The sequence below is a fragment of the Symsagittifera roscoffensis genome, chromosome 5 (genome assembly GCF_963678635.1).
Source record: "Symsagittifera roscoffensis chromosome 5, txSymRosc1.1, whole genome shotgun sequence".
In the NCBI taxonomy this organism is placed as follows: domain Eukaryota; kingdom Metazoa; phylum Xenacoelomorpha; order Acoela; family Convolutidae; genus Symsagittifera; species Symsagittifera roscoffensis.
The window spans coordinates 44,468,580-44,488,392 of record NC_087066.1 but is presented as its reverse complement, the minus strand read 5'-3'; the positions used below and the strand labels follow the sequence as shown (position 1 = coordinate 44,488,392).

At 34.9% G+C, this 19,813-nt stretch overlaps 2 protein-coding genes across 2 annotated transcripts in view; both read left to right on the top strand.

The window, feature by feature from the left end:
* The window catches only part of LOC134846061 (CCR4-NOT transcription complex subunit 2-like), a 421,605-nt gene that overhangs the window by 267,492 nt on the left and 134,300 nt on the right, over positions 1-19,813 (top strand). The window lies entirely within an intron of this gene.
* LOC134846431 (uncharacterized) lies at positions 3,218-10,006 on the top strand. The gene is made up of 3 exons (XM_063863786.1): positions 3,218-3,666; positions 4,299-4,451; positions 9,699-10,006. The coding sequence occupies exons 1-3, from the start codon at positions 3,462-3,464 to the stop codon at positions 9,875-9,877; spliced, it is 537 nt and encodes a 178-aa protein (XP_063719856.1). The 5' UTR covers positions 3,218-3,461; the 3' UTR covers positions 9,878-10,006.

Below are 19,813 nucleotides of genomic sequence, written 5' to 3'. Positions count from 1 at the left end.
AGATTTACAAAAAAAACATAGCCAACTGACTGTTGGAAAAGTGGAAAAGAGTAATGAAAGCAAGGAAACAAACAAACTGACTTGTTTTTTTTAAACATCTATCTTCGAAATTTAAAGAAAAACATATGCCCTTAAGGCTCTTTGAATTTCGAGAACAATTAATTTTTTACTCTTTTTTGATAAAATTAACCTAATTTGAGATAATTGGTTAAATAGGTAAAAATAGATTTTCGCTGTTGGGTTATCTGAAACTAAATTCCGTTTTGAAATTAGTAGAAGTCGATCACGTTTTCATTGACTTCACACTTTTGCTTTTTAAAAGTGTCGAGTTTGCCTTCCTTTTAGCAATGGAAATAAACTGAACTTTAAAAAAAATCACAACTCAAATCGTGAAAAATCAAAATTCAGCATGAACCAATTTCAAAGTTTTTTTCTTAAAAAAAAAACGAAAAAATCACCAAGACCTATATAAGAGTACTCATCTCGTTCATTACTCTTAAACAAGGTACCATAAAATTATTCATCATGGATAATTGTTTAGAGAGAAAAAGTTTCAAACGCATACTCGATGAAGTAAGTTTGTCTTAAACTGTCCATCTGCGAACTCTTTCGTCTCAAAGGAGTCCGGGTCTACGAAGTTCAGACTCCTCGCAGTGGTAGAGTATGCAGAGTACTTTTTAGTGCCAAACAGGGTCTTCAGACGGAACCTGACCAAGTACTCTATCAGTTTGGGCACTTTCTTTACTCGTATGGCCAGTTGCCACTTGTCCATAATAGTAAAAGACACAATATCCGCAAAGTTGATCTCTACCACCACTAAACACAGGCGCAAATCTAGTGTTTTCTCGAAGGGGGGCTTTTTATTTAGCTAGACAAAACTGGATTTCCGAGCACCTTTAAGAACACAAACAACCTACCAAATGTTTCTGGACATTTTTTGGAAGGTTCTAACATAATTCAGAGTTTTTTTGGCGCACTTTCTCAAAACTAGAAGAAATTAGATAAAAGGTGACCTTTAGAAAATTAATAGGGTCGGTCGAGGGTCGGCGATGACGGAAGTAGTGTCCCCCCCCCCCCCCCGACCCCTTAACACGCCGCTGTTTTAGATAAACTTTAAGAATTAGTTGCTCTTTGAAAATTTAATGCCGCAGGAGGGGGATGTGAGCTGCCATAGTTTTTAATAGATTCTATATCCACCGATGGTCTTCTGCATCTCCTCCTCACTGTCTGGGTCATTGGGGGAGGGGTCAGTGGATGCCACTCGGGTGATGATCTCATACACCACAGTCCTCGACACAGGGCAGATCTTCAGTTTCGCCTCATTCGACTGGTTCAGCATCTGTACACACAAACTTATAACTAACAGATAGTTTAACTACTGCCAAATAATTAAAGATATATTCAAAAATCAACTGAAAAGCAGGCTCTTTTTCCTTTTCCCCCACTTCACACGAGCATCTTTTTTATGGTTTAACGAGTGGTTTTACTAGGTTACTTATGCAGACCAAATATGTTTTTCATGGCCTCATTAGTCTGCATGTCAATTTTCATAAAAATTGGACAATGTGAACAGTCGTTTCAATTGCGGGGGGGGGGGGGGTGGGGGATGAAAAAGAGCCGAAAAGCGTCACTCTACTTACACACCAGGAGCCGACCATGAGAAGGTAGATGTCCAGGTTGCGAAAACACATATTCCTCCATTTGGCACCTGGTCCAGCTTACAACATTGAAATAAGAACAGAGACCACTTTGAGAGACCACTTTTGAATTACTTCAGGCGTAGAAATAAACTATTGCTGTTATCAGTGATAGTCACTCACTTGGTCTCCGTTTGATGGGGATGGGAAGCGGTCTTCCTAAATTGTCACAGTGGTCCTTCTCATCTGACTGCTGACTTCCTGAAATCAGTTAAGCAGAAACCTCTTAAGAACCTGAAGTAACCCAATATAACGAATACTATAGGTTTACAGCATGTAACAAGTGTTCTTCATAGCGCGAGCGGATTTGTTTATTGATTAAAAATTAATTATTAATTATCTTATGCCGTCTAAAGAAATGCATCTGATACGATAAACCATAGTGTTCTTGCAAAACGGGAAATGTCGGAGTATTCCGGCGGTCCCATGGATTTTTTCCGGCAACAAACTTCCAATTATTTTGCTCTCAAATGTCCATAAAAGTAAATTATCATCGTTTCGATTTTTGCTGACAAAATCTTGACTATGATTAAATACCAATCCTGATTCGATTAATTGTCACAAAATTTGTTATAACTGTTTATCTCTACAAGGAATTTTGAAAACTAAACTAGACAAAATCACTATATTTTGCAATACCTGGTAGTGCAATGTGTGAGAACTTGTTGTCGGGGTGTAATAACATGACAGTGTTGCACTCTGGGTTGATGACGAACTTGGGGTTGTGGGTCCAGTGGGTCCAGTCACTGCCACAGTCCAGGTCCACCAGCAATGTCTTCGGGATCATGTGAACCACTTCATTGTAGGGCATGTACAGCAACGCCTATGGAAAACTATGTTTAGGTAAGTGAAAACTAACATTGGAGTTAAGACAGCTCCTAACAGATAACTTCTGTTCTACTCAGTCCATCGATAAGAACTACGTGCAAATTTTTTGGTTTTATTTTTGTCTGGGCAATGATGCCACATTCGCAGGCTACGAACGCGAATCATGGTGGGTCTCGAACATCCGACCTTTAAAATAAGATGCGGAGGCTTTACCACTTCACTACCGCGCCCCTCAGAATAGTTAGCTCTAGTTTGAAGAAATCAAGATTGATTCAGAGCTTGCTCAGTGCATTTCTTCCATTTTTCACGCTGTACTTCACGCGTTCACGCAAAGCATAAAAATCAACAATTGCCCCCTTTGCGAAAGGGGAAGTCCGATACAACATTAGTCTTCGTGTTTGTTTACCCATTGGATTAGTTCATGGAGGGGCGAATATTTGTTAGTACGAATAGCAGAGGTTGAGAAACGAGAGAACCCAAAATTTTCATGACATTTGACGATGATCAAAGATTTGAAGATTTTTCCTGAGCGGTGTTTTCAAAAAAAACTTTCCGTGTAGATGATAATATGATATGTGATACTATTATTTGCTGCTGCTATCATCAGCTAACAATTGGTGCTCATATTGAATTCAATTGCTGTCAAATTCAGCAAACTTTTAACCATTTACGTCACAATCAAAAATAAAAAACAGTTATCAAGTCTTCTGAACATCGATCTATATATCAACTTCATATTAAAACTGGTCTAACCAAAGTTGAAAATTTTCAACAGAACACATAAACTTGCCAGTGTTAAAAATAAACCATTATTTGCTGTTAGTAAAAGCGTCTAAGTGGCTTTAAATCTATATTATTTTAACTGAAAGCAAATTCAATAATCGAGAACTACTATATTGTCGAGTTTTGAGCTAGGAGTGGAAAAAATTGACAGCAATGCAGATATTTGCGGAGGCGACACTATATGCCACTGCATGCATAGCAGTGGCCACTTTGGGTATGGGCTTGTGTGCCATCTGTGGGACCCACTGGGTGGATGCGAGGACATACCACTATGGCCTGTGGGAGTACTGCTTTAAGTACCAGTCGCAGACATACAGTGCCAAGTGCTACGACATACGCGACATTGTCGACGTCGAAGGTATAGTTATAGTTTAAAATAGTTGTTCTTTAAAATAGTTATACTTTAAAATAGTTATAGTTTAAGATAGTTAGTTTAAAATAGTTATCATAGTTTAAAATTTGTTCTCAGTTCGCTTGACAGTTCGAGGCCATACGTTCATCAAACCCATTTAGTTTAAGCCCCAAAGGCTGAATCACGACTTTCATTTGGCCATGAACACTTCTTGAATCATAATTATTTATTTTCACCTGAAATATAATCAAACCGAATTCGATCGAACAGACAATTTTCCAGACCAAAAATAAGCACCCGATTTTGGTCTGATGGTCGAATTAGGGTCAAACTAGAAACGAGCTACAGACGTAACAAAGGTCAAAATGGGGTCAAAAAATTGCAAATAACAACAGTAGCAGAGCCTTGAAATAGCTATTATGCATATATTCGCCTTTTTGGCAGCAAAACTTTGACTCAATTCTCATTAATTCGACTCATTATCTACGAGAGAAAGGACCATCATTTGGGGCGTTCAGCTCTTCACGGTTTCTGTTTCTGGTTAAAAATTACATGCATTTATTGGTTATTTTTCTGGGCTCAGACATGTGACATCATCCTCAGCGACTACACTTTATAACTTGTTCAACCTGTTCTAGGCTACCACACATTCACACAGGTGTTCTTTGTATGCGGGGTGGCCCTCTGTCTCGTCATACTTCTCATGCTGGGACTGATCACATGCATGGTCATCAATGAAGAGGATCGAAAGCTGTTCATATTTGTCGCACTCGTATTCTCCATCATTCAGGGTCAGTTTTTCGAACCTAATTTTTCAATAGGTTGAACCAAAAAACACTGAGGCAAAGTCCAGCTTCGCGTGACTTGAGAAGCAGACTTTATGATAACGAAAAAATATGATCGGATACCAGCAATTCCAAGTTTGAAAATATAATGTAAACAACAGCAATTCGAAAAGGATTTGATATCTGGAAATTTTTAACGGAACAAAAAAAAATTATAAAATGAGTACAGGTTTTAACAGAGTTGAGAAAACAAAAGCATCAAAGTGGCAAACCAAAACCAATTCATCAAAATCAAAGTTTCATTTTTACAAATTTATGCGTCAGAGTCTTCTTTTATTTTTCCAGTTAGGGGCAACTTCGTGCAGAAGAAAATGGAAAGAAAAAATCTGGAACATTTGAACAAAAAAAATTGAGCCATTAACATTACAAGTTGATGCATCTGCAAATAATATCGAGCCACTTAGTCGTTGAAAATGCAGAAAATAGCACTTTAAAAAATTCAAGCCCTCAAAGTACAAGCAAAATGATTCAAAAATTAGTCGACAGATGTTAACTTAGAAATTGAGGAAGCCAAAGAAAAAAACATAAATTTTTTCAACGCTTTACTTCAAACAAAGTACCAAAACAAAATTCAGATAAATTTGCTCATTAAGACTGAAAAAATATATAAAACTCAAAAATTTTATAATACATTCTGTAAAAGCTTCAAATTTATTTTGCAAAAAATGGTTAAAAAACAAGAAAACAATAACAAAGCATGAAAAAGGGGTTGTTGAAATACTGGCAAACAGTGCTCATTCTTGATTTACTAATCACATAGCCAAGTGACATTTGGAAAGAATAATGAACACAAAAAAAAACAAAAAAACAGACATTGTTTACAAAATATCAACTTTCGAATTTCAAAGAAAAAAATGGTTGCCTTTAAGCTCTTTGAATTTCAAAAACGATTTATGATTGGTGCTTTTTTGATAACATTAACCCTTGAGAAAACTCGATCAACAGGTAAAATTTTTATTCCGCTGAAAATCTATGTAATAATTTCCACTTTCGAGACTAGAAATCGATAACGTTTTTTTGCGCCATTTCCAAGTTCGTATTTAAAGAGCGCTAGTTATTACGTCATTTTCAGTAGCTGATTTTCAATTGAACTCAAAAAAAGCACATATACCTGAGTGCATCAATATTTTAAGCCTTTTCCTGAAAAAAAAATCAGCAAAAAATTATATAACAGTCTTCACTACGTTCAATACTCTTAAATCTCAACTTTTGATTTTCGAAGAAAAAAGTAGATGTCTTAAAGCGCACTGAATTTCTAGAACTTTGTACGGCTGACAATTTTTTGTCTTACTCGTACCAATTTGAGAACATTGAATCAATATGTAAATATTTCATTTGGCTGGGAAGTCTTATAATCTATTATGTTTTTCGTGACTTTTACACTTTTACTGTTCGATGGTGGATAATACCTGCCAAGTAAAAAAAAATTAAACTAATTTTTTTTTAAAAAAAAGTCATACCGTGAATTACCAAAACTGAGCGTGATTAAATTTTAAGATTTTTTCCTATAAATCACAAATAAATCTTTAAAATCTATAAAACTTTGGTTATACAATGAACTACGTTCATTGCTCTTAAAAAATCATTGATAAAAGCTTGCAGGTTTGGGGAAGAGAAAAAGAGCCCAGGATACCATAGACTTTTTTTTGTGGACCATTGGTTAGAAAAAAATACACTTCTGTTGATCGATAGTGAATTTTGCCTTCCTTTCAAACAATGGAACTGCATTGTATTTGAAAAACAAATCACAAATAAAAAGACGAAAAATCAAAACTTCGCGTGACCAATTTTTCAGACAGTATTCTTCAGCGTTCATTTAAAACAAAATGACACTCCCTTAACAACAATTAAAAATCCATATTAGAATCAAACAAATCTATAACATAGCCTAGAACCAGTTGAACAAGATTCAAGAAATGCAAAGCTATTTATATATTTTTGGCAATTTTCTGATACGACAATTTGATAAGTTATGATTGACAACTTTTTCGTACGTTAATCGACTCTTAAAAAATTATTTGGAACCTAATTTATCATTACAAATATACATTATGTACTATTTCAACTAATTGTACCCATATTTTACCAACATTGGCTCAACTTTTGTAACAAGATTTTTCTATATTGTACCAACAAGTTTCAAAATTTGAAAAAATTCCAGCAGAGTACTTAGTAACAGTTGTGAACTAATCGTTTTTCGTTTTTCCTGAGCCAAAACAGGGATATCAATTAGAAATTTGATATCAAAAATATCATTAAAGAAAACAAATAACCAATTGTGCTTCGAAACAAGTTAAACAGCCCATGCTATAAAAATGGTTCAATTTAGTCTTTATGATATCAAAACTAAAACAAAAAACCTTAAAAATTGACAAAGAATTCGTCCAAAAATTCAAGTTGTCCAGAATTCAATGTGCACTAAAAAACTAAAGTACAGCAATTGCGAAACCAGAACATAGCCAACAGATCATTGGAAAAGTGAAATCTAGCTCAAAGACAATAAAAAAAAATAGACTTAATTGTTATGAACATTTTTTTTTCAAATTTTCAAGAAAAATTACGTTAAAGCTGTTTCAATTGTTAGAATTGCTTATTGGAGCTTTTTTATTCTCTTATTTAGAGAGAACTGGATCAGTAGGTTTTTTCGGATCATTGGCGAGTGGGAATTTCTTGCGCCATTTCCAAGTTCGTATTTAAAGAGTGCTAGTTATTACGTCATTTTCAGTAGCTGATTTTCAATTGAACTCAAAAAAGAACATATACCTGAGTGCATCAATATTTTAAGCCTTTTCCTGAAAAAAAAACAGCAAAAATTATATAAGAGTCTTCACTACGTTCAATACTCTTAAATCTCAACTTTTGATTTTCGAAGAAAAAAGTAGATGTCTTAAAGCGCACTGAATTTCTAGAACTTTGTACGGCTGACAATTTTTTGTCTTACTCGTACCAATTTGAGAATATTGAATCAATATGTAATTATTTCATTTGGCTGGGAAGTCTTATAATCTATTATGTTTTTCGTGACTTTTACACTTTTACTGTTCGATGGTGGATAATACCTTCCTAGTAAAAAAGAATTAAACTAAATTTTTTTTAAAAAAGTCATACCGTGAATTACCAAAACTGAGCGTGATTAAATTTTAAGATTTTTTCCTATAAATCACAAATAAATCTTCAAAATCTATATAACTTTGGTTATACAATGAACTACGTTCATTGCTCTTAAAAAATCATTGATAAAAGCTTGCAGGTTTGGGGAAGAGAAAAAGAGCCCAGGATACCATAGACTTTTTTTTGTGGACCATTGGTTAGAAAAAAATACACTTTTGTTGATCGATAGTGAATTTTGCCTTCCTTTCAAACAATGGAACTGCATTGTATTTGAAAAACAAATCACAAATAAAAAGACGAAAAATCAAAACTTCGCGTGACCAATTTTTCAGACAGTATTCTTCAGCGTTCATTTAAAACAAAATGACACTCCCTTAACAACAATTAAAAATCCATATTAGAATCAAACAAATCTATAACATAGCCTAGAACCAGTTGAACAAGATTCAAGAAATGCAAAGCTATTTATATAATTTGGGCAATTTTCTGATACGACAATTTGATAAGTTATGATTGACAACTTTTTCGTACGTTAATCGACTCTTAAAAAATTATTTGGAACCTAATTTATCATTACAAATATACATTATGTACTATTTCAACTAATTGTACCCATATTTTACCAACATTGGCTCAACTTTTGTAACAAGATTTTTCTATATTGTACCAACAAGTTTCAAAATTTGAAAAAATTCTAGCAGAGTACTTAGTAACAGTTGTGAACTAATCGTTTTTCGTTTTTCCTGAGCCAAAACAGGGATATCAATTAGAAATTTGATATCAAAAATATCATTAAAGAAAACAAATAACCAATGGTGCTTCGAAACAAGTTAAACAGCCCATGCTATAAAAATGGTTCAATTTAGTCTTTATGATATCAAAACTAAAACAAAAAACCTTAAAAATTGACAAAGAATTCGTCCAAAAATTCGAGTTGTCCAGAATTCAATGTGCACTAAAAAGCTAAAATACAGCAATTGCGAAACCAGAACATAGCCAACAGATCATTGGAAAAGTGAAAATTAGCTCAAAGACAATAAAAAAAATAGACTTAATTGTTATGAACATTTTTTTTTCAAATTTTTAAGAAAAAATACGTTAAAGCTGTTTCAATTGTTAGAATTGCTTATTGGAGCTTTTTTATTCTCCTATTTAGAGAGAACTGGATCAGTAGTTTTTTTCGGATCATTGGCGAGTGGGAATTTCTTTCGGGAATTTCGAGGTTTTCAAAGAGTTTTTCTATGAACTTTCTTTCGATAAAACAGTTTCTCTTATTGCCTATGCGCTTTTTGGAAAAGTCTGAGTGTATATTTGCGCCTATATTGCTCAATTAGACCGAAAATTTTTTCGTTTAATTTAGAGAGAACTGGATGAATATTGAAAAAGAATGTTTCAAAATAGTTTTACTCGGAATTAAGCGCAAATTCTTGTTTTGACTCTCTAAAATTCCTTTTCAATTGTCCATTTTAAACAAACTTTTCTTCAAATTTTGGCAATTTTTTCGGTACATTGGAGCAAATGATCAGAGCTACGCCCAATGTAACTATCAATATCTGGTTTAAGAGACTTAACAATGTAATCCGGGTCTGAAGATGCCAGATTTTTGCATCTGCACTAAATCTTTCAATCCGCGTGAAAAAGTAAATAGCAGTAAGTAACAGTTTAGTAATTTTTCACCTAATTATTTGTTTCACGCCTGCATGTATCACGTCGCATGAACAACTTTTTTACTCCGCTTATTGGAGGAAGAGTTTACTACCATTCAAAACTTGGTGCAGATGAGAAAAACTGGCATTTTCAGACCCGGATGTTAGCCTTTGAAGCCAAATATTGATAACTTCTTAGGGGGTAGCTTTGATCATTTTTCTTGGACTATGTAAAAACTTTGCTGAGAATTGAAGTAAATTTTATTCATTATGTACATTAAAGGTAACTTAGAGGGTAAAAAGCTTAGTTTGCGCTTAATTTGTACACTAGGGAGAGTGAGGCCTTCACTTTTGGTTGCGGGATGTGATTGAGTGATCATTTTTTATGCATATTTTTTTTATCAAAAGCGAAATTTTACTTTTATCCTGGTTTCAGCCTCTTTGCTATTCATTGGCCTGGCGGTGTTCCAGGCTAAAACGGACAAACTGGAGTCTGAGGGTCTGGACTCGGACTGGGGAACTGCCCTCGGTTGGACCACTGCCTGTCTGAGTGTTCTCAATGCCATAATAATGGCCGTGCACGTTATCATGAATCGACAACATTACCAAGTCTGAACTTAACACCGAAGCGCTGATATGGGAAAAATAAACAGCGTTCTTATAACGCTTTGCCTCTTACCTTCATAATGCCTGTTTGCTGACTATAATGAGTGGTTGCGATGATTTAATTTAGTTTAATTAGAACTTACATGAGTTAGACGGGGGTTGCTCAGAGCACCTGTAGGTAAGTCCAATTTGTACACCAGGAAACATTGCTTCCCCATTTTGCTCGCACGAACGTCCATCGGGTTTGGGACATCTACTGAGACGGATGCCGAGCAATTTGAGCTTTCGGGCTCCATTTTAATATACGTTTGGGAACTAAATGGATTCGCAGTATGTGAACGAAAGCCAGAAAGGTCGTAGAAGTCACGTAACAAGGGATCGTGACAAAACGATTGTTCATACTTGACTGCCATTTATGAATGAAACGTATATTTTTTCTACAATAAAAACGGAACTCAAAGTTGACAGTTAGTAGAGACTTTTAGAGCTCTGTAAGAGTTGTTATAGATATATTTGCTTCAAAGCATTAAAGAAGATTTAAAGCGGCGGGAAAATTTTAAGGTTTAATCAGCAAATTACTGATAAGGTACTTCTGAGCGTCGGTTTAAATCATCAAATACGATGCTGAAAGCTCATTGAAGAATATCGCGATTTATTATAGTTGTAAACATTTTTATTAGGACTCTCTCTTTCAATCAAAAAGCAGATCATCATATATAATGTCTCAACAATTTTCAAGAAGTACGTTTCTGCAATTAACTTAATGACAAATTTCGACATTTGAAAAAAAAATCATAGTTTTGAGTAGCGAGGTATTAAGACTTCCAGTTAAACATCGATGTCTTCTAAAATCTTTACATCAAATAAAAATTTGCCACTTCTAGCAATTCACACTGCGACGGGCATCAAAATCACAGTTGTGAACGCGAGCAGAAACATCAGCATGTCCATGGCCAGAAATAAAGTGGCCAGATCTAAGACAAAAAAAAACAGTCATCTTGAGGACTTTCCACAGTAAAAAGGTTTCTATGGTTTTCACTTACAGCTGTAGAATGCCTCCAACTTCTCTCCACATCCTTGGAAGTTGGACAGTTTTTGACCTCGATAGCAAGACTGGTTCATCGCCTCTGAAAAAAGTGAAATTGTTGGAAAAACGGAAACCCCAGAATGCTCTGTTTCGAAGCAGAGCTCGAAATTCAAAAATTGAATTTCTAAAGTATAGAATTTCAGAAAGGCCGTTACGATAACTTCAGGGATAGTTGAACAAAAAAATGGATACCATAAATTGGTAACAAAACGTTGTTTAGAGTCCCCTCTCCCACCTCCCCTCCCCCTATTAACCTGGCCAGTCATTATTTGGAAAGTTAATCGTTGAGACTTTTCTTCAACCAAATTTCAATTATCTTTCACTATGAATCCATCTCTGGTATATTTTTGCTTTATTAGACACTTTCTTACGGAGGAGTTTTCTTACCTTTTTGTAGTATCTTTCGTGCATTTAAATCGGTACTAACCATATACTGTTTCTATGTAATTTCGCTCGTATGTTTTGGCCTGGTATGCAACATACACGAAAATCTCTGTATCGCCAAAATACTCTGGTAACTGAATACAACAGGTCATTGGAAACGGTAATCTAAAATAGCAACACTTTGAAAAATTATCTAATGGCACAGATTGTTCCAAGTACGTAATTTTTTAAAAAATGTTACAGAATCCAATTGGATCTCACTCCGCCAAGGTGTACCACAAGATACAATTTTAAAACCCCTGATTTTCAACCTATACAAAAATGACTATATCTTAAAACGAACAATTAGACAAAAAGTGGAAGGTGGTTAAATTTATATTTAAGAAAAGCTTGCGGAATCAAAGCATTACAACTGATAAAAAATCCGCGGACAATGGAAAAACGGTAACTTTTGGTTGACGCTTTAGTAATAAGCCATTTGCACTGCCCAGCAAAATTTTTCAGCGGTTCAACAACGAAACAAACATTATCATTTGTATCAGAGGAAAATTTGAATATTCATCTGACCTTAAGCTGAAATACTACTGGTTTCATTGTTTCTTAATTGGAAAATCAGTTCTAATTTGGAATCAAATTGAAAACACAAATGAAAAAAAAACCAACAGCAGCTTAACTTATAAAACTATGAAATTTAGGTTTGGGACATGAAAACAATTTGAAACTTTTTGAAGTAAATTTAAAATTCTTATCATAAGTTTCTGTAAACAAGTGTTTTGAAGAGCAAAAAGGCTTTCGTAACTTACACACAGTAATTTTCGTAACAAAATTGCGCGACTTAAATCATGATTTGGCATTTATACTATTCCCTTTTTGTTCAATTAGATTGGAAATATATTCTGAACTTTGCAGTCTGGCAAAATCATTGTCTGAAAAACATAGTATTTTAACGTTTCCTGACACTGAGACAGCGCCAAAAAACCTTTTGACCCCCTCTACGAGCTGTCTTATAAGTAGTCAACGTCAGCTGGAAAAAGCTTTACGCCATAGTTTTCTCCCACTTCGCAAAGTTGTCGGAAAAATTATTTGGTTTCAGGATTTTGATTAGAAAGACAGTTATCGAATAGTTTACGACTGAGCTTCAAGTCTGAGAGGATATCGTTAGACCTTAGGCCAGTTTAAAATTTATGATCATTTTTCAATAATGATACATGACATGTCGCGTATACGGACAATTGGGAACAAACGCTAACTAAGCTCCCAGTTTTCGCCGCGCCGTCATGTCGTGGTAACTACAACCTATTATAGAGATAGTTTGCCGTTTTAAGCCATTTCCAGATCCTGATCATGACATGATAATGATAGTTTAAACTGACCCTGAGCTTTTGGAGAAATCTGAGCTGTGCCAATCGCGCTGGTTGTATACTCCGCAGCAGCCTAGTTGAAACTGGACAGTGTCCCAGAATTTATTCTAAAAAATTCTAAATTTTGAAAATATCAATAAATATTTAATTAATTTGAAAAATAGCAATAAAAAATTCCTATACTCACATGCTCTCCTTTCCCAAATTCATGCTAAAAAACACAAAATAAGTTCGACTCAACTAAAATAGAAAGAAGTGAAACAAAAATGATAACAGGAATTGATAGCTGTGCCAAAACCAAACACACGCCAAAAAAAACTCTTATCAGAAGTCTGTTTCCTCTGAATTGTATTTATAGAAAAAAAAGCTGCTACCGGTGTGACCTAGTTCAACTGAGAAACATCACACAGTTCGAAAAGTGTCAATTTACTCTCAAGGAGACAAAAAGAATTGACTTTCATTTGAAGAGCGTAAATTGTTCGAACGTAATTGTTCTAATTGTTGTGCACAATCTTAATCTTTGCGTTCCAGTGTATCAAAAACAAGCCTAAATTAAAACACGTAAGAAATTAGTTAAAGGGAAAATGAAAAAAAACTAGTACTCAAATTAAGAAAAATCAGCTTTTAATTTTGAACAGAAAAGGGGGGAAATCAAGAATATCGGTTGCGATTTTCAAAATGAATGTGGAGTATTTTCTTGAACTTTTTTCGACAGTTGGCAAAAAAACTGGCCAGAAAGTTTATTGATTTTTTGCCAACTCTAGTGCAGTACATACATTCTAAGTATTTAATACCAATTAGCCAAGCGGGATTTTCTAAAGTAAAAGAAACGATCAAAGGAAAATTTTGCATAGATTTTTGTAGTGAGAAACAACAGTAGATCACTTACTCCTGTTGAAATAAAAGCGAGTCATATGGACTAAGAGGACCAATTGGTCAGGTATCGGAATCTCATTTGAGTCATTAGAAGTAGTATATAGCCACTTAACATGCAAAATCAAGTTTAGAGAAGTTCTCGTCGATGTTCTTCAAGGATCTACTCTTGGTTCACTGCTATTCATTATTTTCATAAATGATACCGACTGAGACGACACTGTGATTAAGAAATGCCCACATACGACATGGTACTTAGGACATGTATACAGTTGAAAACTGTGCATGCAGAATACTAGGTTACTTTGAAAAAAAAAGAGCAGAATGGTTAAAACAAAACAAGCTGACACGAAATACAGAAAAAAATTAGGCCTGAATGTTTGGCAAAAACAGACAAGACAAAATCAAATACCTAAACATTTCACTTAGAAGATCGGCCAATAAAGCAAAAAAAAATCGATATATTGGAATTATTATAAAAGAACAGCTGAATTTCGATGAACACATTGATTTAGTTTTTGAAATTTTGTATTTGAAACATTTGTAAATTGAAATTTTGCGGATTCATAGGTTAAGAAAGTTTCTTCCGACCAAGCTGACGCGTCCACAAAGAAAATCATCATTTTTTTCAGATCAAAAAGTATAACGCTACTTCAGAACTATCTTACGAGCACGTTAATACCAATCAATCTAAAATAAAAAAAGGAAAATTAATTTTTTTGCTTAGAAGCTTCATTCAAATGAATTAGTGAAGTTACTGTCTACACGTCTCAGATCTGAAAGCACTATTCAAGTTTTGATTAAGCTCATTACGAAAAATGAAGTCAACGAACTTTCAGTGATGCGCAGTACAGCAAGAAAACTATCAACAAGAGTACACAAAAACTCAATTGAGTCAACTGTTGCTAGACCACGAAAAACGTTAATTAATTTTCTGAATTATCAACCTTTTTTTCTTGAAAACAAACCAAATTTTTCCTCTCACAAAGTAAGTTTAAGACTATTTTGCTTGATGCTGAAATTTTAACGCGAATTAATTAGGCGTGGCGAATTATCCCGCACCATAAAAAAGTTCCAAAATAAATTGTGGCAAATTCATTTGTTCAAAACACGATTCAATTGGTTCAGACGAATTCAAAACACGACTCAAAAATTAAAATTCAGCACTTATAACTTGAAGTATTTTTACTCATTGCGCCCAAAATTGTTTGTCTTACAAACTGGAAACAGAAAACCAAATGCTCAAATCTGATTGTTTGATATTAAATACTAGTAACGCGTAGTTCGATCAAATTGTAAAAACTTAGAAAATGATGCCTTGTTAAACTATTTTGGGCCTTAGACCGAGCTTTCGGAAATTTCAATGTTGTAGCCCCGTACGAGCAGTCTTAATTGCCCTACTTTAAAAAAAGAAATTTTTTAAAACCTTTTTGAAAAATTTTACGTTTAAAAAACCAACTCGGCTAAACATTTTTATTAACATGTTTAATTAACACTTAAACATTTTACTGATTAATTGTTCTAATCATTGGATTTCTTTATTCAGTGTTTTTTTCCAATACAACTATCCTAGCTAACCACCAAAAGAGGTTGACTGATATACCGTACTTAAACCTTTCAGTTGTACTTCAAACTCTTTCAGTAGAGATTTGAAAATTTTCAGCTGAACTTTGTAATCCTTTTAGTTGAGGTATGAAACCATTTCAGTCGTAATCTTTTGCAGTAAAAATTTCAGCGAAAATGTTTTGGGAGTCAAGAAACGAATGGACGTCAAGAAAATGTTTTGGGAGTCAAGAATTTTCAGTTTTTAGATCCCCATGGTTTGAAGAATGAAGACTGGCAATTCGGAACCACGTCAAGATATACGTCACTTACCTATTTTTTATACATTCAAAGAACAGTAAATAAATTATGAAATTTGTGTTCCATCTTTTCAGGAAAACGAAAACAACAAAAAGATAAGAACTCAAAAACAAAGTTTTACCTTGAAACAAAACTAACCGTGCTCAGCCTGCTTTTAGAACATCAGCTACGCTCATTTTTTTGGCTACGCTCATATCAATCGTTTCACTATGGCTGAAAATTGTTTCATGGGCCAAAAAAAAGAACTCTAATCAGGTGCTGATCCAGGATTTTCTCGAGGAGGTAGGGCGGATTTACAAAAGTGTTCGGAAAAATTTGTTGACTCTTATTTTTCAGGTCGGCCAAATTACTTTTCCGAGCGATCAAAGTATAAAAAAACCTATTTGGCATAAATTGAGCGCCGCAGGCATAATTTTGAAAAAAAAAACAGGCCAAAAAGCGTTTTTAGGCAATGTTTATATAATTTTGACCCAAAAATTGCACTTTCTCGGCGCGCGCTCCCCTTCAAAATTAGTACGTCGATACTTCAGGATTGGTCAGCCGAAAAAAGGTGTCATGAAATAAAGTCAAAGGTTGGTCAGGGGGTCGAATCTTTGGTTGGTCAGAGGGTCGAATTTCTGATGGGGCGTCCATCCCCCGCACACCTCCCCCCCCCCCCACTAAATCCGCTCCTGATGTAAACTCTATTCGAATTCCTCGAGGGGGAGGATTTTTTTCGAAAATTTTTCTCGACCTTGTTTTTTTTAGATTGAGTAAATTGACTTTCCGAGATCTCAAAAGCACTAAAAAATCCCTGTTTTGACCAAATTTTCTGCGGCGCATGCAAAGTTTTGAAACAGGCCAAAGAAACTCGCGCGCGCTTCCCTCTTGAAATTAGTTTTTTTGGCGCGCAATTCCATCTCAAAATTAGTAAATATTAGCGCCGAAAAAGATTTTAGAAATTTTTTGGGAAGCCAAATTGGATATTTCAAATTACTACTATGGGGCCCTTTGATTCGGTAGGTGGGCGAATTCCTGAGAAGGGCGTCCGTCTAAAAACACCGCCAACAAATTTTGTTTGTGGCACAGAAATTTCTTTCAAACTAGAATTTTCATGGTGTTTTCAAAAAGCTCTAAAAGTCAATTTATGCGACCTAAAAAATTTCTGAAAAATCCGACCCCTACGAAAGAAATTCTAGATCGCCCCTTGATATGTCTCATTTGAGAAGGGAGGCGAAAAATCCAAGATCTGCGCCTGATCTAAATATTAGTTTTTGAAAGAATTTTTATGGAAAATTGAGAATTGCTCTGAAGTCAAAATTTTGAAAAAATTTGCTTGCCATAAGGTTAAAAGTACCCGAGACTTAATTTTGAACCACTTATTGTGATTTTTTACCATATTATCACTATTGCCATCTAAAAAGCAGAGTTTTGTTCTCAATAGACGCGTTTTTACGAGATGTTATTAAGGCTTTTACTTACCGAGAAACCATTCGCCAGGCTCTTTTTCATAATTTCTTCAAAATCGTTTTCATAAACTGAAACAAACAGACTATGAAATTCAACCTATTAATGTTGTTTTAATGAAGAAAAATTGCTCAAAAAAACAAACACCAGGGAAACCGGAGCCATTTTGGGTTATCAAAGAAACTGCTAAATCATTTTCTTTGTTATTGCTCCGCAAGCTGTACGTCCTTAATTACGAAAAACGGAATTCGATTTTTTCGCTGCTGGGGGGCTACTAGATTTTGCCCACTAGGATCGAATAATACGAAAAAGTAGGCGAGACTACTCTGATCTTCGTCGATGGATGCATCATTGGCTGAGTGTCTTGATAAGAACATGGCAGTGACACTTGCAGAGTACACCAGAGCACAGAGGGAGAATCCAATGCAGAACACGAGGAGGATAGTGAGTGTCTGGAGGGACTCCTCCCCCGAGGGACTTTTCCGAACACTCAATGGACGCACGGCGAAGAAGAACATCATGGCGGAGGCCAGGGCGCCAAGAGCAGCTGCAGAAACAATTTCAGAAGAAACTTGAGAAACTTAAAAAACTATCGGTTCTTTTAATTTTGCAAACATTCGTTATTGATACCCTAAGACTATCGGTTGAGGGGCGTGGGGGTGGTGATGCTAATGAAGTCTTTTTATGGCTAATGCAGGAGCGGACTTAAGGGAGAAGGGGGACACCCCTTCCCTCCGGGATTGGACCATCTCATCAACCAAATAGTCCCCCATTTGGTATTTATTATGACCGACCAATTTCAGCCGACCAATCCTAAGATTTATCTAAATGCGCCTTCGGCGCCAATATACACTAAATTTGCGCGCGAAGGAAAGAGCGCTTGAGGGAAAATCGCAAACTTTTGCCTACAGTTTCAAAAACAGAGCCCAAAAACAGCATTATTGACAGTTTTTTTAAACAAATTTGTCTGCTTTCCTGAAAATTTTTGCCCAAGTAAAGTCTTTATAGGAATAGTGTCCTTAGAGCTCTGGCAAAATCGATTTGCTGGGCCCAATAAAAAAAAGTCGACAAACTTTCAAAACATTTTGAAAAATCCAGTTTATGCCTTTTTTTTTGCTTCAATCATATTTCCACCATAAGGCTCTGAATAGACAAACAGAATTTGAATCAAGTCAATATACTCCCCCTTAAAGAGAAAAAGTTAAGATTCTCTACCCTATTAATTATTTTAGATGAAAAATGCAAAGCGCTGCGCACAAAATACTCGATTCTGTTTGGCTGAAAACTTCTACGAGCCAATTTTAAAAGCGCCTCCCTAGAACGTTTAAGGAGAAGGAAAAAAAGAAGAAGAAGCAGACACATCAGTAGTTTAATAAAAACTATTGTGAAATGATTATCATAATTTTTTTTAAGAATAACTGCACAAAATTTTTAAAGGATAGACAACGAGATCAGCTGCAACCCTACCCTGACTAATATTACACAGTGGGGATTTAAAAAATTCTTACAAAAAAATTGTTCCAAGAAATGGAAAGAATTGTATACAAAATTAAAAGAACAGGGATCTTACCACAAAATCTGCCGATAAAGGCAGGCGCTGTAACGCGGCGTCACGGACGGTAACACATATTTGTTATTTTGAAAAATTTCTTCCAAACAAGTTCTACTAAAATTTTACTTTGAGAGTTTTTATTATCCCTCTGCTGGATTTAAGCCAAAAAGTCTTGAGCCCTGTTCACTTATTTTGATTTTCCTGGTTTGCGTTGAAAATCAAACCTATGATCCCTGAGATTCCAATCGCGCATTTTGTCCCCCTCTGCGCCACAGGTGCTCAAGTGATTATATATCAAAATTATTCTGATTCACCAGAAATTCACAAAATTTTTATTTCATGTGTGAAACATTTTGCTTGCTCACAAAACAAAAGAGGAGTTAGGCGGTAAACAATCATTAAATTTGAGCAACTTTTACAGCGTTATAGCTTTTGAAAGTATGAAACGTTTTCCCATCAGTTTGAAGGGATCTTTTGGTGTTCAAAAACGAGAACATTATTTAGATTATTTTCCAAATGAAAATCATTTGTCGACATTAGTACAAAAATGAGCAAATTGAAAAATTAAAGATCATAGATTAAATAAAATTTCTAGCATTTTTGCAGAATTTCTGAAAACTGAATTTGAGCTGTTACATTTTTTGAAACATGTTGAAATTTTGTTTGAAAAGATAACCCCGAGTTTAATCTAATCCCTTTATACTTGCGAAAAGAAGCAACTTCAACAGCTTCATGAATGATAGTAAATGGTTGATTTGTATTGCAGCACTCAATCCTCTTTTCAGTTGCACTGTTTTACCTATATTTAAGCCAAACTTGTTAGCATTTAACCGAATATTTAAAATTTCGTAAGGCTCATTGCTGTTTCTGAAACAGTGCATCCCAGTGCCATTTAAACTTGTATCGTTTGCAAAAAAGCACATTCTCGGAAGATCATTCAACGAGAAGAGGAGCAACGCAGGACATTATTTTGAGTCCTGTGGCACTCCGCTCATGTGCTTGCATGAACCACGTTTCCCGCCTATTTCTACATTCTATTGATGCGTTCTTAGATAACAAACTAGCCAATTTGGAGCTGTGCTACTTAATCAAAAAACGATTTAATTTTCAATGAGCAAGTTACAACCATTAATATCAAACTCTTTTTTCTGATCCAAAAAAAATTAATTTTTGCCATGTTTTTTTCATACCCTATTCTTTCAGTAACCTCAGCACAGTCACTTATTAGACCGTTGTTTCTTGAAACCAAAAACATGAGGCTTAAAAAAACTTCTCAAACAATAATTACACTCTTTTGTTCATAACGCGTTCATACATCCTGCTCAAAGCATCGCCAAAACAGTAATGCTATTGGCCAATAGCTGATTTATTTTTTAAGC